Below are 25,085 nucleotides of genomic sequence, written 5' to 3' on the forward strand. Positions count from 1 at the left end.
AGATATTAGTTGCCCTAGTCTACAGATGGAAATCAAAGAATCGAAAGCATGATTCAAGTGCCTCGAATACACATGGCTAGACAGTGAGAGCAGAAACTGGTCACTGATTTACTTAAGGTATCCAAAACGAATAAATGAGCTTCTCTGTTTGACCATGGAAACTTCAACCCCACCACATAGAAACATTCACTTGAACAGTTCTTCAATTCTGCCTAGGACTGATTCTTTCCCTCTGCATATATTCCAACAACCTATTGCTCATCTCTGATAACACGGCTAAGAACTTATAGACATTCTTCTCATTTCTGTATCATGGTTTCAAAGGCATGTTACAGAAGGGTATTAATAAACTCATTAGATAAGTGTGAATGATGCATTATGTCAGAGCAGCCTATTATTCTAGACTACTTTAACATTCTAAGTATTAAAATTTAGAATTCAGTTAAAGTATTTGTATATGTATGCATATATGTATATTTATATATGTATATAAAAACAGTATATATATATATATATATATATATATATATATACTTTAGTTTGCTACTCAGTTTTTAATCAGTTTAAAACCTGATTAAAAACAAAACAAAAAGTCTGTTTTATGGTGGCAGAATAGAAGCTCTCAAATACCTCTGAACATGCTATAAAAAATACACTTCATCATAACATTGAGGATTCAAAATAGGGATATTTACTTTTCTTTTCTTTTTTTCCGGTTTTTCGAGACAGGGTTTCTCTGTGTAGCTTTGCGCCTTTCCTGGATCTTGCTCCATAGACCAGGTTGGCCTCGAACTCACAAAGATCCGCCTGCCCCTGCCTCCCGAGTGCTGGGATTAAAGGCGTGCGCCACCACCGCCCGGCCAATATTTACTTTTCTAATTCTTCCTTTGATTATTTAAATTTGTCTACAGAGTGTTTTGTTATCCTATACAGAACAATGTGGTTACTCCTATCAACTGTTATGATTTCAAAAGAAGAAGATGTAAAATCACCATAAAAAATAACGACAAATGGGTTGGAGCTCTTTTAATTGGCAGAGTGATTTTAGAATGGGCCAGGCCTTGGCTTCTGTTCTTAACACTACAATACTAGTAGATAAGTAAAAATAAAGATAGGAACACGTCATTGACAGAGAAGAAGTAGTGGCAGTGAGGAAGAGGGTGTGGAGGTCTAGGACGAATCTAGCTTCTCTTCAGAACAGTTTTCATACAAAGGAACGCAGGCTGTCTGATAAGCAAGTTAATTTTAGCCGGTAAGTGAGAGCGCTCTGTGTTCTCAGGCCCATGGAGAATGCTGAAAAAGAGCCAAAGTTTGGCAAACAGAGTGAGTCTTGTTGTCTTTGTATAAGCAGCTCGTTTATATTTTCCAGAGAGCACCAGTTTTTTTTCACTGTTTGGGTCATTGGGAAAAGACAACCTAAAAAAATTAGTCTGAAATCATAAGACTATCAAGATATAACATGAAATCATAATGATGATACAAATAAATACTACAGGCATTAACTCAATAGAGTCTTTGGTTTATTTCATTAGATTTTTGCTTGTTTTCCTAGTGAAACCCAGTAAGAAAATTAAAGGATTGTAGACCATGAATATTAGTAGGCTAATAAGAATATGAACATGTGACAGTATGCATGCATTACCTGTGGAAATTCCTTATTAAGTTTATTGGCGTATTTTAGTGAGTTATTGACATGGGTACTAACTAATACCATTTTGACAACTTCTATAGTATATTTTTTAGATATATAATGTTTAAAAGGAAAAATGCATATTGTGAACACAGAATAATGAACTACTCTAATGCAGAAAGGTAACAGGAGTTCAATTTCCTTTGAAGTTAAACTGGAAAAATAAACTTAGGCCAACAATTATTTACTGAAATGTGCTGGATGTAGAGAGAGATGGATGCAGACATTACCTGACCACTGTCCAAAATTTATCTGAATAACATTTTTAGAACTTGAAGTACATTTATTTTTGAAATAAAAATGGTGTCCAAGTGCAAGTCTTTTGCCATCTCCATTTTAATGGGCTTTCAGAATCTTATGAGAAATTCACATTAGCATTGCACTTGTAGGTATTGAGAGTAAACTGCCCACAGTCACTTAAGAGTCATAAACTGGGGAGTTGAGAACTGGGACAAGATAAAAGTATGAATGTAAGAAAACAAAAATTAGACTTACAAATCCTAGAAGGCTTTTCTTTTTCCCACCCTATTCCTTGGCAGAATGAAAGTGAGAGGCAATGCTCAGGACCTTGAAAACTGAAGACTCAAACTAATAGTTATCAAAAATTGGTAAATATGACCAACTTCTTTATAAATAGCTTTCCAAAACATGCTGTGGCTAATGGCTTAGAATGCAAGAGACAGGACGAGAGCAAAAGCTGCAAAAGAGGCCTTCCGACCAGCGAAATAATTCACACACTAAACCCAAGCACAGTCACTCCAGCTGGCATGCTGTTATCCATCTTAATTATTGCAATAAATGAACCACTGGCTATCACATCTAAAAGAGTATGGAAGACTGGATGTTTACCAAAAATCAGAAAGAAAAGTTTCCTGTTAAAAATAAAGCAACAATTAAATTGGAAATTAGGCCATAAAGCTGAGGAAATATTTTTACTGAGTAAACAAGGAGCCTTCGTCTTTGAAAATTGTATTTGCTTGACCTTGTTATCGATAATTTTGTTAAGTTATACAGCTGAACAATAGTCAGAAATCAGATTAGATTTATAGAAAATGTTCTCTCTTAGTGGAAATAACCCAGCAGGAGTGCTGGTAGTGGGCTTGGGCCAGTAGAGAGTAGACTAACGAGAGTCTCAGCATATGAGCAGCGCTGTTTCTCCTCCTCACACAGCTGCTCTCACAGTGTGCCCAGGACAAGCCTTACCTGCAGCATGTGGACCATGCTAGAAATGCAAATTCCCCCCTCCCATGCCAGAAATAGTGAGTCTGGACCTCTAGGGGTTGGGCCAAAATGTCAATTTGAACAAGCTTTGCGGTCATTAGAATATATGTCCAAGTTTGAGAACCACCAGACTACCAAAATATAAGATACATTTTATAATTATAATTTATATATATATTCTTCACTGATTTCTGGCCAGAACCTAACCCAGTACGTTGGCTGAATCATAGAAGTTACTCAAAAAATATTTCAAGTACTATCAGTTTCAACAGGTATTTCAAGTCATTGTTGGTATTTTGTTGGTACTGGTAAATAAATTTCATTTATAACAATTTTTTTTTCAGCTGACTTAAAATGTTTCATCTGAATGAAATTTTACTTGCAGTTAGGGTAAAATTTCCCCGTGTGCGCATGACAGAAGAAAGGAAACGGACACAAAGTGAGGCTTGGAGAGTGGAGGTCCGGCTGTCATTTTACTCCTGTTGTGGTCCGGCTGTCATTTTACTCCTGTTCGCTGATACTGCCGGTGATTATCCAAAACGTCATGTCTCCCACAAGTGAATTTAACTTAACTTTGTTATTTGTCCTGTGTTCCTTGTCGGTCTTTTGATTCTGTCTCTGAGGACTAAGCCCATAACAGTTGTAAACCATGCTTTTGCCTGCCTTTCAGACTTTATCAGTCTTCGTTGATTTCCAAGCTCAGTCCCTCCACTTTAGCTTGCCATTTGTTTCATTTTCACCCCATACATAGTTTTTGTTTAAATATTCCAGAAGTACAAAATCTCCTAGCTACTTAATATACACAGCTTCCTGAGATGTTGTACTCCTGAATATTTTGCAAGCAGACCCAAGTCCTACAGCATTTTATCCACACAGTGGCTGCCTCAGAACTACCAGTTAAACTGCTTTGCCTTCCCGGTCTTTCTCTAGGTTTCCTTGAACTTTTCTGCGCTTACATAGAAACCTGCCGCTCTCCCTGCATCGAAGTTCCCAGTCCTTTGGTCTTACCCGGCACACCTGACTCCAGTTGAGCCAATGAGAATCCTTCCCCTGTGAATTTGGAGTAAGAACTAGGCAAAAACATGCTGGTTACTTTTTTTGAGTGGAATTTTTTAAAAAAAAAAAACAAAACCTAAATTTAGAAGTGAATAGCTATCATATTCCCTTATGATCAAGGTAGGATAGTATGCAGATGAAGGACAGATAAATAAAGGGAACAGAGTCTAAAAGATGAGGAGAGGAAGCTGACGCTGCTCCCGCCCTCATTCTAATTCAGTTCCCAGGATGACTTTCTACCTTCTATAGCATCCCTTGCTTATGTTTCTCATTAGCAAAATCACAGTGACAAATTATAAAAAATCATTGTAACATGGTCAATAATATTAAACTCATATTTATCTCAGAGTTATGAAATGACTACTACTTTCTGCATTAATGAAAAGTGCCACTACATAGAGCAGGTCTCACAAGGCCATTATGAGGGGTCCAGTAGAAACAGTGGCTATATCTGTAAGCTGTAGACTATATTAAATGACTTTCCAGAATATAGCAAATAGCTTGATGCAGTTTTTATATGGCTGCAGTTGATATTAAAGTGGGAAAGGTATGGCATTACCTAAAGCCAATATTGTTTTGATAATGGTTCTAGACATAGCTGAGGGAGCTGTAGAAGTGTGGTTCTAAGTGCATATCCTGTAATTCTAAAATATGGAATGGTATTTCTATGTGTACACTGTGGGATTTGCTTAATATCTTGCTTTAATTGCTTGTTTTAATACTGACAAGCTCCAGAATTTCCTCTTAAGTTCAGGTTTATAAATCAGCATGGAATGAAGGAGTCTCAGGAAATCTTTGACACCTCAGTAGATGTAAACTATACCAACAAAGCACAAACCTGTCCATGGGCCTGCTGAAGGGGGTACAGCGGGTGGAGAGAAGTGTGGGCAGTGGGTATTTATCCGGAACTGTGGGGTAGTGTTTTCTAGACTGGAGCAGGCACAAGCCTTAGGACACATAAGCTGCCCTTAGCTTCCCCGCAACCATTTTCTGTATCACTGTCTCAGGTATCAACACACAGGAAATGAGACATGCATCATGGGCAGTCATGGAGAAACACAATGGAACGAAACACAGCCAACCTTCTGCCCCAATGCTCTGTACTCTAGTGGCTTCCTCTAGCAGAGAACTAAATCTGAATTCCCTCACCTGTGTATGGCTTACATGTAACCTCTTCATGTATTTACTTAGAGCACAACAATAGCGGGCCACTGGCATGGCACTCTTGAGAAAACACACTGATCTGCTTTGTAAAAACACATGTGCCATTTGCCCTGGCAGCAGTTAGACTTGTTTTGTGATTTGAACAGATTCATAACGCCTTGGAAGACATACAGCTCAGCTCATAAACTGAAAGCACTTTTTTTTTCCACTCGAATCAGCCCCTCTTCAATACTTGATGAGTGAGGTCAGTTAAAACACCCCGGGATTGTGGATTACCTCCCTGCAGGTATTTGTTGTATTTTTAAATTTTAGAAAGTACAAGTTTACACCTTGTCTTAATTTTATCCTCTTTCTTTTTGGTATTTTTTTTTGTCCTGTTTCCTAGTTGTTTCTTTATAAACATGTTGACATATACTTTATTGTCTAATATCTTTTAAATTAGCTTTTCCCTACCTGTGAACAAAATGTCAGACACAAAAGAAGTCCCAGAAACAAGGATAATTTGGAATTCTCAATGCCAAAGTAAATTCTAAAAGTATGAAGCCTTTACCCAGGTAGCCTATCATCTGAGAGTCATTTCATGAGTGATGTTTTTAAAAGGTTCCAGAGACAATAGTCATGCAGAGAACGAGGCAGAGTGGAGCCTCTCTGAATTTTGTGAGAAATTCATACATTTTGTATGAATTTAAAATGAATAAAAATGAACATTGTTGTTACAAGCGTTTCTTGATGTCATGGTGTTTAAGTCGGCTACACTGCTACCGTGAATCTCCCACAAAGAGATGAGACTTAATACTTTTCCAAGTCTTATACAGTAACTTAGAATAACAGAAATGTTTTATATTCTAGATTGCTATACTTCGAAATGGTATGTAATTGATGGAAATGGCTTGGCAATACAATTTTTCTATAACTTATGTGGTCAGGTGTATTCATGAAAACCCTTAGTCTTGTTTCATTTAGGAAGGGCAAGGTATCTAACTCAATAGAAAATTATCACAACAACAATAATGTTATTATTGTCTTTTTCCACAATTAATGATTGCCTGTACTTGAATGAGTTTATGATTAGGTCTTGAATAATTTAAATTGAAAGTCATGCTGCTTATGGAAATGAAGAGTAGTTTTCTTTTATTTTTATTTGTTATGATCTTCTGTGTACTTTTGTTTATAATACAGAAATATAGTTCTAGAAGATACTGGAAACCAAATAACCCTAAATCTGGACACCATATCTTGTTGTGTAATATAGTTCATTGCAAACAGTGTCTCTCAAACACTGGCTTTCAGAATGTCTTAAGTTAGGGGACAAGATTAAACAATGTTAAGCAGATATACTTACATCAGGAAATCATCAGAACTCAGTTTATTTGAGAATTGTAGAGTGAGTGTAAGCACACGCCATCTACTAATTGACTTGATCAAAGTCTAATAATTAAGATTGCTTGAATTGAGGGAAAGTTTCTCCTGGAATAGTGTGATGGAAACTTGTAAAATAATCCACTCCATTAAGCACAATCTGATATTTGCCTCAGAAATCACTAATACAACGCTTAAAGCCCCATTTTCTCAGTTTCTTCTCAAGTCCTTTGCGTACCATCACATATGGACTTCAGACATTAATGAATCTATGCTCTGCTCTTCATAGTTTGGTAATATTTTGTCAGCTAAATTTTTATCCACAAATCACTTAACCAACCAATAAAAAGTAATCAAAGCAACCTCATCTTACGTGACTGATATATAAATACTATGAAAGTGGAGAATCACTTCAATTCTGTCCCTTAAGTTTATTATAAGTCAGAATGTTATCACATGTCTTGGGAAAGGAAGGAAAAAAATAACAAAGAAAAATGTGTATGGTTGTCACCAAATCTTTAAAGAATCATATCTACTTGTGCCCTGGTTTCTTATTTCAGAATAAGTACATTAGTACTGGAGACAATATTGCTATCTCTAGTTTTGATGGTAGCTCCTTTACAATGATTTTGATATTAGTAGTTTATTTAATTAATAAAGAATTAAACATAACAATAATACAGAGATTTTAGAGTTAAAAATGATACTTATTCCCAGGAATGCTTTACAGAGATAACAGTAACTATTTTGAGCATTTGGGGAAGTACAAGCTAACGTGCAATGACTTTGTTTGTGAATGTATTCCACTTTTTGTTTGCTATCATCAAATATATGCACATAATTCTGCCACTCTGTTTTTCTTACTTTTTTATATCTTAGTAAACAAAGACAAACATAATTATAACAACAAAATTTTCTATTTTGTATGGCTCCCTTCCTTTTCTATTACGGTTGAATACATTGAATATCTAACCTCTCTTTAGAAGGCCTATTATACTAAAACATTCTCCTTAAGATGTTAATAACAATGAAAATAAAAACAACAATAGCCAGAAATCCCAGGCTTGTCCTACTCGCCTTCACTTTGCTAATCACTTTCCAAACATTATCTCACCTCATTCTTTCAACAACTGTCTCCAGTAATTACTATTATTCTTTTCTTTGTGCAGATAAAGAAATAGGCTTAGAGACAGCATGGGACCTGCCAAATTATGTAACTTGTTTTAAATGTTTTTCTTTCTTTCTTTTCTTTTGTGAACTCTTTAATAAAGTCATTTCACTCATACTTAGTAAGTCTTATTTTTTGTTGAAAATATTTTTTCATGCAATATATTCTGGTGACTGTTTCTCCTCCCACAACTCCTCCTAGAACCTCCCCACTTTGCCCACCCACCCAACTCCACACCTTCTTTATCCCTCTCTTTAGAAATTTTACCATGAAGCCTCTTGAGTTCAAACCCTCGAGAGTCAGAGATCTACAGGGTGTGCTGAAAACCATTTGGAATCTAATAATAATTAAGTTAGAAGTGAATTCACTCGATAGCTAAAAAGAACAAGTAAGAAATACATAGTTTCTTAATTCAAAATAGGTTTTCTTTAGCAAGTATTTCTGTAGTCAGAAACATTTAGGCTCAATGGCTCAAAATCCAAGAAAAATCTGCAGAATTAGAAATTGTAATCTGCCATTCTTAATGCTTTATGGATAAGGAAAACAAGGCACCTGTCATTCAATGTATCAACAAGTTATCCTTCTTTCGTATGAATTTTCAAGTTGAAAATAAAGGTTGGAGAATATCTATCTAGAGTATCCTAATACATCAAAGTTGCAAATAGTAGAGTGGCTAGATCTTTGCAATGTTGTCAGGAACAATGGTGCCTGATCTTTCTTTGAAAACCAACCAAGTCAAGGGATGAGCTTTTGCTTTCAGCAACCACGTTAGCAGCCATTTATTTCCCTTCCTTCTCCAGCCCTCCTTCCTTACAGACATGTACTCTATATGTTTAATCAATCAGTCGTATTGTTTCTCTGCAGGCCATTTCCAGTTCTATGCAGCTTCATTAAAATTGTAAAGCATTCAATAAAGCATTATACTACAGTCTGAAGAAAAGTTTGTTTAGCTAGAGTTAGAGGCACATGTCAGTAAATGCAACTCTAAGAACACTAGGCAAGATGTCCAGACCAGCCTGGGCTACATAACAAGCCCTTGTCTTAAACAGAAAAAAAAAAAAAGTTAAATCATAAAAGAAGCCTAGTTTTAGCATGGCATAGGGGAAAGCTTACACTGCTCCTTGTCTAACCTAATTTCACACTCTGCTTGTATCATATTTTTTATTTCAATGTTTCAATTATTTTATTTATGGTCCACTATCACTGGGGATCTCAATCTGCAAAGCGTTACATGGTTAGCTCCTAATAATGCATAGTTATGAGGACAAATAAAGCACGAATAATACGGAACAGAGATGATGAAGTGATTATTTTTATATGGCAGTAGAGCAAAATCACACAATTACCATGGAAGAGAGCCAACTAGGTTGTAGTCTAACATAACCATTGAACAAGAGAATACTTGGAGAAGCAAAATACACAGTGACTAACCCAACTCACGGAGAGAACTGAAGCCAAGTCTCTTATTCCCTCTCCAATCTTCCATGTCACTGCCCCATCAGTCATTGGGTAGCCAGGGAACAACTATGATCCTCAACCATTGTAGTCTCAACAGTGACAAATCAACATTCACTTTACATGTTTCCTCCTTAAGTCACTGAGTAATGGGATGTCTGCATAAGGTCAGTTTCCTAAGGTTTTTTTTTTCCATTTTATTATTTTTGAGAAACTTAGGTTAATAATATAGATTTGTGGTTCATGAACATGCACACAAGTTTGGGAGTCCAGCTGGGAGCCTGGCTCCTACATTTTATGACAGGGAACTCTCAGAGACAGAGGGATAAGAAATATCAGATAGATGGATAGAGGGGAGAGAAACAGAAACACAGGATAGCCCCGGGAGGGCCCAGGTCCTTATCCACTGCCCCCTCCTGTCTCTTCTAAAGGGCTATTTATAGGAATACCAAGGGGTGAAGCAAAATACCTCCCCCTAGCTCAGCCAAGTGCAGACCCTTCCAATCACCTGGTAAACACACATGGTCAAGCAATCCTCTAATGCAGCCCTGCTGGGTAAAGCAAGCTCAGATCTCACTAGGAAACCTTTGTGGGCCTCCACATACAAGTTCTGCAGTTAAGTCTCCAGTAGATTCAGTATCCTGAAACATCTAAAAGAGGAAAAGCTAATAGGTTGGGCAATATTTTCAGAAGGTAAAATAAACAACCAAGAAAAGGCAAATAAAAGATCTTACATTTCAAGGGTTTGAGTTTTGTATGAAGGTTTCATTCTTTTTTCTTTTGATTTCTGTATTGTTTGTGTGCGTGTGTGTGGACAGAAAGGATTCTTTATTTTATTTTTATTTCTACCTAACATTCCTGTAATAGCCTCATTTGGAAACACCCTGAGTGACTACTACCTACCACTGAGGAAAACATAATTAGTCCCATGTTATTCCCCATTCTACTCATGGAGAAATTACCAAACTTCTATTTTAGAAAGTGAATTGTGGTTAAAAAAAAAAAAGAAAGAAAAATTAAGAGAGAACTAACACTTCATCAGCTTGACCCATCATCAATTAATATGACTTTAAGTATAGGCAGATTTAAACCTGGAAAAATAAAGTTGCTTAGGTATTTTTGCTCAGCTTACCTTTGGTTGCTTTAGAGTTATAGGATAGAGTTTGGAATGAAAAGCTTTCTGAACCGGAGACATTGCTGAGTGGACAAAGAGTAGAAAGATGTAAGTTCTTACCTGTCCTTTCTGTATAACTTTGCCCACAAGTGTGCTTATACATGGGCCTAGCTTGATAATAAAGACTAGAATTTAAGTTTCATGGAACTCTGAGTTTTGAAAGAAAAATCCACCATTCGCAGAAAAACAGAGATAGATTTTGTTCTGGGATTGCAGGCCTGTGAGGAAGCAAGGTCTAAAGTTTAGCAATAGGAATCATGGGAATTAGAGGAAAGAGGTAAGAATATAGGGTGCAGGGGCGGGGGAAAGTCTGACAAAAAATCAGTGGAAGGAGCAATGTCCTAAGCTCGTGAGAATGGATTTAATTTAGTTCTATTTATGAATAAATCCCAGAAAGGAAACCTGCACCCAGACCCCAGCCTCTGCTTAATCTGGCATTGAGGGATACCTGAGCCACTGTGCAGCTAACTCAGAGCAGACAAAGACAACTGTCCTAACCAGTCTAGGTAGCAGCATCCTTGCCCACTGATCCATCCTGCCAGATCTAGGGTTATTTTGCAGTAAAAAATCAAATATCATCTTTTTGTGGAGACAAGACCCCACTGCCTATCCCAAACAGGCCTTGTACCTGATCTCCTTCCTCTGCCTTCCCAGTGCTGGAACTGTCGGAATTACTCAACATGCCCAACTTTGTGTATTTTCTGAAGGTTTGTTGACTAGTCATCACTATAATTCACTTGCAAAATGGAACATCAGGTGTTTTTCCAACTTTTTTATTGCACTGTATTTGAAAAGCATTAATGGTAAATGTGTTTCATGTGCCTAAGTGGATGATTAATTTGCTCAAGAAATCTCTGACTCCAGAAAGTTGCCCTCATAGGCAGCTACACTTGTATGCAGATGCACACACACACACACACACACACACACACACACACACACACACACACACACAAGAAAATACAAACTAAAACTTTAAAAAATAGAAGTAATGTCAAGCATTCATTGCCAATTTTGAGCATGTGCTACTAACTAGAAACAGAAGTATAGTTAGTTTGACTATCTTCAGAAACCTACAGACATAGATGACCTCATATTAATATACAGACTGTGTAAAACAGAAGAAAGTTTTCAAGACTATTTCCCAGTTATGGATGCTTTATTTTATGTTAATCTGTATTGATACTTGAAAACAATTAGATAGACAAACGTTCCATTTGTTTTTACACTTCATTTGCATATCTTTACACTTCATTTGGCTAGGGTAATGATTTTGCTTTTATTTTACTTTATTAATTGCTAGTTTGAGACAGGGTCTCACTATGTAGCACTGGCTGTCCTGGAAATCTCTATGTAGACGATGTACACCAGGTTGGCATCAAACTGTTAGAGATCTGCCTGTCTGGTCTCCAAAGTGCTAGGAGTGAAGTTGTGTATAAGTTTTAAAAGAAGTTTTTTTTCCCCCCTAAATTCTTAAAGGAAATAGAAACTTTCATTTACAGTTATTTTGTATTAATATGAGAATATATTTTGTTATTTAAAATATGCTTCTGTGTGGTAATATTTTATTTGTGCTCTAATAAATAAAAATGTATGGAGACCAGAGGAAAAGGCCAGCCACTATAGTAAACAAAGAAGTCAGGCAGTGGTAAGGCATGCCTTTAATCCTAGCATTAGTGAGGCAGAGATTCATCTGGATCTCTGTGAGTTCAAGGCCACACTGGAAACAGAGCCAGGTGTAGTGGCACACGCCTTTAATTCCCAGCACTAGTTAACCATAGATGTCTGGAGGTCTGTACAGACAGAAAGGAAGTGATAGAGCTAGGCAAAAAGAGAAAGTGATGTAGCTGAGAAGAGAGAGGAAGTAAAATGGTAGGGCACAGAAAGGATATAGACATGAGTATAAAGAAAGTAGATCTCTCTTGGCTGAGGATTTCCTAGCAGTAAGAACGTGGCTGGCTTCTTTCTGCTTCTCTGATCTTTCAGCTTTCACTCCAGTATTTGGATCCGTTTTTTTTTTGTTGTTGTTGTTGTTGTTTTGTTTTTTTAATAAGACCATTTAGCAATTCATCTTCCACTTCTAGTACAGTGGGATAGGTTAGCTAGTAAAGGAATGTGTCACCCAGGCTGATGATCAAAAGTCCATATTGAAGATCCACATGGTGGAAAGAAAAAATGATTTCTGCCTGTTGCTCTCTGGACTCCATGTGTGCCATGATACATGAGTTATCTTCTAAATAAATAAATGGGAATTTATAAAATTGTGTCTTCTTTATTACAAAGAATTGAGATTTTGACTAATTTAATTACACAGTGGCACAGGTGCTGAAGATATATATATATATAATATATAATATATATATATATATATATATATATATATCAGAATACACTGAGTAGAGAAAGATTATGACATCATAATCCTTATCTCTAGGAACAGAAAGACTCTGGAGAAAGAGAAACAAGAATTAAATAAACAACAAGAAATAATGAAATGAGCTTTGGAGCTACTGAGGACAGGAGCCTGGGGGAGATCTGGGAGGAGTCTTTGGAGGAAAGAGCATCTCACCAGTGTTCCAAAAGATGGAAACACAACTCATTCAGTTAAAGGAGGCTCTGTGGGAGGATGGGAGGAGGAAGTGTTGTAGCATAAGACAGAGGCCAGAGATGTGTGTAAGCAACCCAGAGAATGGAAAGGGCATGACATATTTAAAAATATAGCTCCAACATGGGTTCCAAGGAAGACTGTGCAAGAAAGTTTTAAGAACCTTAAATGCTAGACTAACAGCTCAAGTTTACCTTGACTGTACAGAAGAGCAATGGATGTATTGTAAGCAGGCAGCTACACAATTCGATTCACGTTGGTATCCCTCTGATGGCAGCAGAGAGGATTTGATCAAAGGGAGGTTAGAATGACATTCGGGGAAAGTCACACCACGTTTGTTTTCTTTGCTTCCTTTTATATTCACGTCACTGTGCTCCACTTTAATCTGCCAAGTGGAGAGACACCAGAGCTGGCAGTTTCACAATTTTGAAGAATCTGTGGTTTCTCTTCTCTGTACCAATGGACGCATATCAATTATATTTGGAGGGAAAAGTTTAAAGACAAAATATATAAATAATAGTCACATTTATTAAGAGCTGATGCTCTGGCAGCCACAGAATTGAATGAGGTTTATGTGTAGTAATGACTTTTCATTCCCAACAACTCTATTGTGGCCCTCACTTCAGGAGTCACATCCTCAGGGCATAGGCTGTTTCAGAGATGGTAGTGAATCAATTGTTCCACTCAGCTGGGACAGCAAAGTATGGAGACATGAGTTTCACAGCTGAGGAGCCACATTCTGAAATACTAACCTATAATGGAGGACACAATGAAATGAGCACTTGCTTTATAGAAATCTATTATAAATTAGACTTTCAGTGGTGACAAAAAAAATTCTAAATTTTTGTGCCAAAACCCAAGTAATATCTTTCATTGTAATCCATTTACAAAGCAAATAAACAGATAAGATGATAGATTCCACAGAGTGAAAATATGGCTGTAGCTGTGTGAATTAAGGGGATTTTAGAGAAAATAAGAAGCAAGCAGACTGTAAATGTATACCATTTTCTTGTAGAAATCTAGAAAAGTTGGAAAACATAAGTTTTCTATTACTCAGGTAAATATATTCTAATTTAATATTTATCACAGATTATTATAAAGACATGTGATATTTTTGTCAATAGAAATAAATATCATCTTCATGCATTGCTGCACCTTTCCTGTCTATTACCTGTGGTAATTTCCCCTGATAATTTGTTATTCACAACAAAACTTATTAACTAATTGAGTTTTAAAATGCATAGTAATTGTAGATGCAGTTGTTAAATTCCAGTAATAGAGGAGAATAATGTTCAATTTCCATTACAGCTTTAACACTATTTCTGAAAATGGAATGCAAACCATTCCTAACTATTGAAAGTCCACTGTGTGTCAGGCATGGGGAAATGCCAGACAAACTCATTACCTTCTTGAATATTTACATCAAATATATTTGATAATTATCATCCTCAACTTATGAATGAGAAAACAGACAAACGCTAGAAAACTACCTGAAAACAACAACAACAAAAAAAATACAAACAAACAAACAAAAAACGCCTGACCACAGCTGCAGCTCTTCAGTTCTTTAAGTGACATCTAGTCCTGAAGCCATGAGTCAGGGCTGTCGCAAGTACAGAATAGGTTTTAACACCAAGTGTGTATCATACAACCTACAACAGGAAGTTACTGTTTAAAGAGTTCTAATGATTTCCCTCTGAACACTTTGGATTAATTCTATATCATACCTCCAAAACAATCCTGTGAATCTCAACTCCTCTCTCTCTGTCTCTCTGTCTCTCTCTGTCTCTCTGTCTCTCTGTCTCTCTGTCTCTCTCTGTCTCTCTCTCTCTCTCTCTCTCTCCCTCCCTCCTTTTCTCTATTTTACAATTTTTTTAAAATGGGGGACATTTTTTATCATCAAAGGGATAATAACTGATTCATGGTCTGTTTCATAAACAGATACTTATTTAATATTTTAGTATAATAAGAAACATGATTGAGTTCCTCACTAAACAGACATTTCTTAAATAAATTATATTTGAGAACTAGGTTGTCATCCAGGGGCTGAGTCAAACAGGTTATTTATCTAGAAGGACGAATGCAAATACCCATTCTATTTTCCTCCTTGATCTGATACCAAAAATACTATTCTATGAAGAATTTTGCTTAGCTCTATAAAAATATAAACAGTCAGCCAGGAAGTGGTATCTCACATCTTTAATCCTAGCACTCAGGAGGCAGAGGCAGGCAGATCTTTGAGTCAGAGGCCAGCCTGGTCTGCAGAGTAAGTTCCAGGGAAGCCAGGGCCACACGGAAAGCCCATATCTAAAAAACAAACAAACAAAAAAAATCAAATATATATATTTGTTAAAATATATGAGATGGCCCTGGGGGCAAAGGTGCTTGCTGTCAATCCTGATGATCTGAGCTTGATTTCCAAGACCCAAAGCAGGAGAGAATGGACTCCAGCAAGTTGTCCTGTGACCTCCATCCTCACACTCTGAGCACGCGCGCACACACACACACACACACACACACACACACACACACACACACACACACACTAAGTTAATAAATGTGACATACAAGCATAAATAACAAGCAGAAAAAGCTTGAAACTACATCTTAACTCCACTGTGAATATTTCTTTCCTTGTTTTAAAAATGTTTTCTTCAGTATATTCTTGGTGGAAACTTTCCAAATATAGATTGCCATGCTTCTTTCTATATAAAAGTCATCATGAAGTATACTTCGCTCCCATTTTTCTTAATAGGTCCAAAGATTACAGGATGAAATGTGTTTACTCATATTAACCTCTTTAGTGTTTGTAAATAATGCTATTTTTCAGCTTTAACAAAACATTAAATGATGACCCTGATCCACTGAATTGCTGGAAGAATTGTTCAAAATATGATTTACTTAAAAATATGTGAAGTTTGCTTAGTAAGATCTTTTGTATGGGCATTGCAAATGGCAGTAGTTATACCACCACAGTGTATGTTGTACCTTCAGTGAATGAATACAAATATTTGGCAGTCACTTGTGTAAGGGAAAGCAGTGTCAAATACTTAAGGCACACATGTGGCTTCCTCTGAATCTACTTTCGGGCCAGCCAATCTGATTCCACAGTTGTGAGTGGAATAAAACATTGCTCCCAACTACAACTTGTGTTCTAAAAGTTAGGTGTTCTAGAAGTTAGGTGTCAAATTATATGTAAAGAACAGTAATTTAAAAAACCATATGAACCAAGTTTCCCGTCATCAATGGCTCCATCTGTGTACAACCAAGTCAGGCAGTAATATATTTGTAACTTCTGCTCTCTATATGTACATTATTTATGCATGTGCATTACTCATAACTGTATTTTACAATATCTTTTGATTATATGAAATCAGTTCTTTATGTTTGTTATATGGCAATAGCACAATTATAGTAGGAGCATGTTTTTTTGAAATATAATTTTAGAATTTCTCTTCAAATGATGAATGTGTTATATAACTCAGGAATTTCACTTTTAACATACCTTCCTTCTAACATCATTGTTCATACAGAAGATAGCATGTAAAAGAATGTTCATTGCTCTATTTACAATATAAAAAATACAGGAATAGCTACACTTCCAAGAATGGCAAAATGTTCATCACAATGTCCCAATTTAAGTAAATGCATAAATTTTTTTTTTGGTTTTAGGTGAGGTGGAACAAATGTTCTGATATGACAGAGTTTCTTCGTCTCTAAACTGTGTTGATAAGGAAAAGGAAAATTGCAAAAATGTGGATATAATGAGTCCTTACTCCTCCTAAAGCAGAGAAGTGTTTGTGCAATTTTCTGTCACTGTATAAGTACTTGAATGAAACAGATTTTCTGAGCCTCACATTGGCAAGCAAATTAGCAGGTAGCAGGGAAGTATTAAACAACCTCAAGAATCACCCAGTGTCTGTGACAACTTTTAGAGCTTGTTTAGTTTCGCTAAAAAGGAACAGGTTCCACTTGTCTCTGAGTCAGAGCCCCATTCCCCCTACCCCCAGTCTCCTTATCCCTCCTACTCTCTGACCCAAAAGTTTTTGCTCCGGTTCCTCCTCAGCACATGCCTCAGCTGTCACTCTAAACCTTTTCCAAGTTTATCCTAACCTCAACTAGATCCAGGTGCTTCCATGTAAACTGTTCTTTATTCTTTTGCAGCACCCAGCAATCCCCCCTTGCTCTAGTTACACACTTTGTACAAGTTTCTGCTTCCCAGAGAACACGGTGCTGGAGGGATGGCCTCTTAGCTGTCGAGTAACTAGCCCACTTCCTCATCCCAAAGTACAGCCCTTTGCTCTACACACTCCGAGGACTCAGCAGTTACTGAATGTTTTACATGTTGAGTAGTTATGTGAGTTTTGAATTTAGATTGTCCAACAATGTGCCCTTTGACTGGTAACAAATTCTTTATTTAGAGGTTTCACAGTATTCTATGCCATTCTTTTGACATGCCAAAGCATGGATCTTGGTCTTAATCTCTCTTCTCTCTCTCCCACATGAAACTTTCCATCTTCTCATTCCATAGGTTAAGATTTTAAGAGTAAGAAATTAATGGAAGATCCTGGTAAATCTGTATGTGTTTGTGTCTGCCTCTCTGTCTCTCTGTCTCTGTCTCTGTCTCTCAAACACCCCACCACACACACACACACACACACACACACACACACACACACTTTTTTTTTTGCCTCTCCCCCACTTCTCTTTTTTAACTATGAATCTAAGCGATCAAACTCACTACAAAACCAGGCTATAACTCCATCTTTCATGTACTCGACAAGAATCAAGCTCAGATCTCTTGGTGATATTTCACTATAACTGACATTTAAATTTTAAAATGTTAGGAATATGGACTTTTTCAGGATGACAAATGCATTTTTTATAGTTAAGTATTAGAAGGTAAACATGTAGATGGAACAGTTAGTAATAATTATGCTCTGCTTGTCAGTTCTCTGTTACTATAATGAAATACTTGAGAAAATCGACTTACAAAGAGAAAAGGTTTTGAATCATAGTTCTGAAGTTTCCAGTTGGAATGCAATTGGCACCCTTGTTTTGGGCCCATGGTGACACAGTACTTCATGGCAGGAGGACACCACGGGAAAACTGCCTATGCCATGAGCCAGGGAGAAGAAAAGGAGGTTGGGGCAGAAAGCTATTCCATTGTTGTGTCTTCAGTAATTATAAACTTCTTTTAATTCAGTTTCCCTCTGTTATTTATAAATTTTACATTACTGGTTGCCACTGTTTAAAATGACCTTGAAATCCACTGAAAGTACTACTGTTTTTACTAAGAGCAGGTATGTAAATAGCCCTTGGAGAATCAATGTACCAAGTTGCCAAGCCAACTTATATCAAGAAAACAGGAGCCACCTCTTGATTTATTCATAGAAACTCATATAAAATAACAGAACAAACTTGCTAAGAAAGTGGTCGCTTAGGGAAGGCAAACTCTTACCCAATCTGGAAAGTATTAACTTTGCCCATCTCAGTGATTGATATGTGACTGGACAAATTTGAAGATTAGATGAAATAATGTGGCCATAGGATGTTTTCCTTGTGACTGTCAAGAGTTCGTGATATTTCTACCATTTGAAAAGACTGGAAAAACTTAATTACATCTAAACATGATGTTTTTAGTCTTATAGTCTTACTTTGACCAAGATTTCACCTCACTTTTTGTAAGGACATAGAAAACAGAGAGGAGAAAGGAGAAACCAGAGGCAGAAGTTAGATACCCAATTTCTGAACCATCTATTCCCCACATAGTTTGATTTTATTATTTTTAAATACAATCAACCCTTAGAAGACCAGATACAGGCATGATCATTAAGTAACTCAACTTAAAGTCACATTAAATAATCCTTTGATTAGGACTGGTATGCACTGCATGCAACTCTGATTTTCCTGTCGATACAATGGGTAATTGAGAACTGACTAGATAAATAAGAAGAAGCATTAAAAGCTAATTTCATTCCTGGAACACACACTACAATAATGGGCAATGATAATAGGTTACCATAAAACAATGACTAAATATCACAACATTTTTGAACCATTTTTTTTTCTGAAATATATGCTACTCTAGTCAAAAACAAAAAGTAAAAAAAATTATGAGATTTGTTGTTTAAATAAATATCTGAATGAAAATATTTATAACTCTAGTAATATGTAACATTTTACATATAGTAAGATTGCTTGAGTAACTGTAGGCTACAGCTTTGTCAAATGGCATGATATATATATATATATATATATATATATATACACATATATATTCAAATTTCACCTTGCTCTCCATAGGGAAAGGAAATACTCAAATAAGAAAGTAAATAAAGGTAGAAATGGACACATTTCCAGTCTTTTTAGTTCTCATTGAGAAGAAAATGAACTAAAATTTGAAAGTAATAATAAACAAACATTAATTTATCACCACTCCTAAGAAAATATTCTTGGTAGTTTTTGTTATTTCAGTGAATGATGTAATTCTTTGTACGTCACAAAAGTCTTATGCCAGCAATGGCATGGACCTGTGTGAAAACAACAAAGAACAAAATTAACACTTTGAAGTAACTGATTCTCTTTGTCCACACAAAGACACGGATGCACTTTTATATTTAAAATAGGAAACCTGTGTGGCTCTTCTCCATTTTCCCAGATATAAATCAGATGTGTCTACTTGGGTTAAAGAACTCTTTCATATTTGATGTTAAACAAATGGTGTGTCTGGAATATAAGACATAATGATCATAAAGCATTTAAAACACTGCCTTAAAATTACTGCTATTACACATGAAAAAATGTTTACAATTCAGCACTCAGTTTCGGTAAGATCTGGGTTTAATGACATAAGAATTGGGGGCATAAAAAAGGGACTAAGATAAAAGAAAAGAAAGTAACATTTTTGGCGCCTTTTAATAAAACAATAAAGAGATAACTAAGTGGAATAGATTAAAAATATTTTGTTAATATCTTTACGTTTTAATATAGCACATCTTACATCTACAAATTTCAAAAACGCAGTGCTGTGGAATGATTAATCTCACTACAATCAGAACCATGAATTACATAAAAGGAAAATTCTGTTGATGAGAAACAGGGGCAGAACAATAGCTCTCAAGGTCATGCCACAGCATTCTTAGATGCAATAGGTAAGAAATTGAACTCTGGAATACCAGCTTCAATATAAATAGTACTTAAGAGTACTGAGTGGGCTCTTGTTGACTGCCTGCTTAACAAGTTAGTGATATACATGCATTCCCATCTGAATTTCTATCACACAAAAAAAGTGAGCTTGAATATCCTAAAATGTCAGAAAAGTTGGGAATTAGCAATGCAAAATAGCTTGGATTTCTATAGCTTTTAAAGTGACATGAAAGTTTCCGCGTGTTGTATTCTCTGTATATGAGCACTATTAGGGTCAGTAGAACAAGTTTTGGTACATGAGCATTTTAGTACCAGCCAGCTTATACCTAATTCTAGAACTACACACGCAGTTAAGAGGGAGGCAGATGGCTACACGACCAGGCTTTTCTAAGGTCTAAAACCTTTCCCACTCCTAGGTGAATAGGAGACTAATAACCCCCCACCCCACCCCTACCCCGTCTCATGTTGTTTTGATTGTCCTGATTGGTCCTGGAAGAATAAGCACAACACATTCTCATGAATTTATAAAAGGAGAAAAAGAGAGAAAGTTAGCAGTAGGGATACACACTGAAATCTTTCTAGCAATAAATTTTGTCCAGAAAGAGAGTATAAGAAACACATTATTGGAAAATGATTCTGTCAGTCCAAATGTTTTTCTACCTCAATACAAAAAAAATAGTGTCTGAGCTGGAGGAAGTCTCAAGGAATAGATTCATGGTTCCTTTTTCTTTTTTACTTTTCACAGGAGAAAGCTGAAGCCTCAAAAGGTTTCTTGTCATGTTCAAGTGCCCAAATGTAGACGTAGGTTTTGAGCCAAGTCTAGAAAAGCAATTGGCTGCAAGCAGTACACCATTGCATTGTAAATTGCTATTGGATTAAATAAACCAAGCAAACAACAACCTATCGTGGCTACGAAGCAGTTTGTATTTGTAAAATTAATAAATTTTAATAATCCCATGTGAGAGATCTGAAAGGACATGACTTCAGTGGCTGCTTCCCCCCGCCCCAGAACTAATGAAATAAACTGATAAACGATGGTACCCCCACTGAGAACAGCTTTATGCGTCCTTAAGTCTTAGAGTGAACCTTGTATCCTCATGAGAAATGAAAAAAAAAAAAAAAAAAAAAAACTCCCAGGGAGGGCTGTGCTCAGATGGCTCAAGTGAAGAAACAGTTAACTGCCATACCACACCTCCTTGCAAACAACCAAGGAAAGCTTTCTTTAAAGCAGTACAAAATGTCACCACAGGCTGACGCTCTTTCTGCAAGAATAATGAGATTTTTGCCACCTAGGATGCTGAGCACACACTTCCTTGCCTTTATCACATTCAGATTTTGTTGGTGGAAGTCTTGCCTCCCTTTACCTTCAAAACAGATTATACAAGAGGCCTAAAACATATGGGTCACTACTGTGGTCCTCGTCAAGTCAAAAGACCTGCAGGAGCAGCGTCTGTCCTCTGGCACCTGACACATACTGTAAAAACTGCTTCGGAAATGAGGCAGGCAGGAAAATGAGCCCCAAGGATGAAGCTAGGCAGTACCTCACTCTCAAGGCTCCCTCTGCAGAGCCCACTGCAAGAGGCGCACTCTCTGTCCTGAACTCACTTGCTGGAGACCCTGTGCCTTTACAACCACGATCTTTCCATTGAAAGCACTCTGAGATCCCGTGGAGAAGTTTGCGTCAGCGCTATCATTCAAGGGAATAGCGAATTTTGGGGGTCTGTGGCTTGTGATCCCCCGGATCAGCAGGCGCGCTCCTGCGGGAAAGCGCACAGCTGGTGGCTTGGACCGGAGGCTGCGGTGCAGAAAGAATTGCCATCAGGTCTGAAAGAGGAACCTCTCCCCCCTCCCAGTTGGCAGTTCCGAGTGAAGAAAAACCTGTTTTTCGACGGGGCCAACTGAAAAGAAATTCCAGCGCGACCGCATGAAAGGTTAACTGCTGTGTGCTGCAGCCCGGGGGGTGGAAGTGTGACAGCCTCGGAGCCTGGTGTGAGAGGGTTAAAGCCAAGAGCGGACACAGGCATGTGTATTGTCACATTTCACACACTGACTCCCAAGCTCCCTTATTGACTCTTCACCAGGGTTCCAAGGTGCCCTTCCCCCATCTGGGATCCAGAAAAAGTGAGTCTACATTGTGCAAGACGAGGGGCCCGGTGCTCATCTTCTGAGTGTTGTGACTCTGACCTACCTGCCTTAAATCCGGTGCTACTCAGGGTTTAGGGTCCCCGCCCCAGAGCCTGAGATTGGCCACCGATGTCTTTCCCAGCCTCAGAAACAGTAAAGTCATTACCTCACCCAGAAATGCAACTTTGATATAGAGATATGGTGGTGAAGACAACCCTCCACTCTGATCTCCCCCCCCCAACACACACACACACACACACACACACACACACACACACACACACACACACACAGCAGCAGCAGCAGCAGGATCTCAGGCTCCTGTGGCCTCCTTACTTTCTCCTCTTTCCTGAGAAAGATTCCTAGCCTATAAACCCTCTTCTGTGGCTTCAGCTTGCCAATAACTCAAGGGGTGTACAGGGATAGAAGATGAGAAAAGGAAGTCAGTCCTTTTTTCCCCCTCCTCCTTGATTTAAAACTAAAGGGGAGGTGGGGGGGGGGAGCAGGCAGAAGCCAAAATAACAGGGAATAGTAGTTGAACCCCCAACTAGCCACTAAACGGTAGAAAATCAAAACTTCAAAAGGTTAGATCCTAGGGCTCCACAGGGAAAAGTACCTGCCACTTGGGCTAGTAGACTGGGAGAGCATATATTGGGAGGGCAGGACTACGGTGTGTCAGCCCGCAGGCCAGCTGGTGGACGCCAGGGCCAGGGATGTCCCCTAGGGTGAGCAAAGGGATTCCCCCCAAGATATTCTGGTTGGTGGGAATTTTATCATTTTCCTTCGAAGACTCAGCGTAGAAGTGAGAACTGAGGCGCTATCACCGGGTGTGTGGAAATCAAGAAATCCCTCACACAGGGCTCACAAACCTGGCTGCTAACCCAGTCCACGCTGCGTGACTCGGCTGCCATCAACCCTCCACTCACCACCCACCAGACGATGCAGCTGCTATTTCAGTGTTCATCTATTTATTTATTTATTTATTTTTCTGAGATGGTCAAAGCCCTCCCTTGCCCCTGCCTTCCTTCCCAGGTCTTCATATTATGACCAAGAGGAAGTTACTAGGGGATTTATCATGACAAAGTACAGGCAGTTATTTCAGCTCAAAGCCCAGCGAAAGGAAACTGCCCTGGGTTCAGTGACGTGGACTTTGACACCCCGAGACCGGAGGGACCGTGCTGGGGAGAGAGTTGAGCAAATCCTGGGGGCTCCTCAGCCTCAAAGCTAAGCCTCAGCCAAAGTTCCTGGAGATTTCCTCAGTGCTCGCTCGCTCTCTCTTTCTCTGCCCAAACTTGATCTGACCCAGTCAAGCCTAAAACGTGTGACACCAGTGACTGTTCCCAGGGACCGGTCCGCGTCCCCGCGCGCCTTTCCAGCTCCCTGACTTTCCCAACCACGCGCTAGAACACACAGTCCCAGGCCACCCAGGGAACCGCCCCCGGGCCACGGCAACCGCGCCAGTCGCCTGCTCAGAGGCCATTGCTTACCTGGTCTGAGGACCGCGGCGGAGATCAAGAGGCAGAAAACCAGACGGCCAGAAGGAGAAACCTTAGGTGCCATATTCCTCCTCCTCCTCGAGGGCCACCGACAAAGTCCACGCCGCAGGAGGGGGCGTCGTCCCCGGGCCCACGGGGCCCGCTCGCTCCTGGGTCCCGACTCAAGGGGCAACGGCGTTTTCCTAGACACACGGTCCCCCGGGGATCGTGGCGCTGCGCCGTCGGGTCTAGACCACACCACACGCAACTTTCCTCCACGCGCCGCCCGCAACTCCTCCCTCCCCCTCCACGCCCTCCCTCGGTGTCTTTGGCTGCTCCTCCCAGGACGGGCGACCCTCTTAATTCCAGGAGACGCTTCGGTAGTCAGTCAAGGTGGACGCGGTTCTTCTTGGCTGCAATCTCCGGTTAGTTTCTCTTCTTGCAAAAAGAAAAAAAAAAAAAGGAGACGATAAGAAGAGCAGTGAGAGTTGCACCGCGCACGGATCTCGGGGGACCTCGAAGGGGTCGGCGGGGGCAGCAGCGCCTTGGGCTCGCACCGTGTGGGTCTCCTCAGGTGGCAGCCGCGGCACTGGCTGGAGCGGCGGCAGCTGGAGCAGTGGAGGCGGCCGCGGGCTCGGGCTGCTCTGAGTGGAGGGCTGGAAGGCGTGTGTAAGCTGCCGGTCTCCTCCTCCTCCTCCCGCTCCTCCCGCTCCTCCCTCCCGCCCAGCTTCCTTGGCGGCAGCGCGGAGCAGGTGGTTGGAGCGCGGATCTGCAGCCTAGAGGCGCTGCAGGACCGAGTCCGGGAACTGAGCGGAGCTGGCGGCCCCGGGGTGGGAGGAGAGCCTGACGTCCCCCCCACCCCCCGCCTCCCGCCCTGTGCCCGGGTGGGCGGGGCTGCCCTTGACTCCGCCTCCCAAGGACACACCCGCCAATAAGGAGCGGGCTTGAGAACCCCCGGGCACAGCGGGCTGGGTTCGCCGCGGACTGGCTCTGGCCACGGGGTTCTCAGCGCCCCCAAGACACACAATCTGTGACCATCTGCTGTCCGCCCCGCCTAGTCACATAGCTGTCTTCTTGCACTCGGAAGCCCAACTCACTGGCTCACACCTAGGGATTTTTCTCCTCCGTGGTGGTACCGCCTTTGGCTTCTGTGGAGTTATGAGGGCAGCACCGTGGGGGTGAGGAGAGCACCTTTGGTCCTCTTGGACCAGGACTGAGGAGGTGGAAAAGATGGAAACAGTCACTGGCTGGTTCAGGATAATTCTCCCCCGGGATAAACTCCTTCCTTCCTTCCTTCTCTAATTCGCCTATCTTCTCTAGCCCTAGTCCCAGCTCCCGCACACCTCCTCAAAGCAGAACATTTAGTCAAGTATCCAGTACCAAGAAGCCAGAAGAGATTTCTGCCCTCCCTCCCCCCACTCCCCATCTCCCTCCCGGTGAGCATT

At 39.5% G+C, this 25,085-nt stretch overlaps 1 protein-coding gene across 3 annotated transcripts in view; it reads right to left on the reverse strand.

Annotated features, from left to right (window-relative positions):
* Alcam (activated leukocyte cell adhesion molecule) overlaps window positions 1–23,910 on the reverse strand; it is a 185,269-nt gene extending 161,359 nt beyond the window's left edge. Inside the window, exon 1 of one of the 3 annotated variants that reach the window (XM_052740869.1) lies at window positions 23,653–23,910. In XM_052740869.1, the coding sequence (XP_052596829.1) occupies window positions 23,653–23,725 (73 nt within the window). In that variant the 5' untranslated portion in view covers window positions 23,726–23,910. The remainder of the gene's footprint in view (window positions 1–23,652) is intronic. The other 2 variants (XM_052740867.1, XM_052740870.1) reach the window with 2 other exon arrangements.
* Between the last annotated feature and the right edge of the window lie 1,175 nt (window positions 23,911–25,085).

This window comes from Peromyscus californicus, unplaced genomic scaffold, assembly GCF_007827085.1.
Source record: "Peromyscus californicus insignis strain IS unplaced genomic scaffold, ASM782708v3 Scaffold_16__1_contigs__length_79575227, whole genome shotgun sequence".
In the NCBI taxonomy this organism is placed as follows: domain Eukaryota; kingdom Metazoa; phylum Chordata; class Mammalia; order Rodentia; family Cricetidae; genus Peromyscus; species Peromyscus californicus.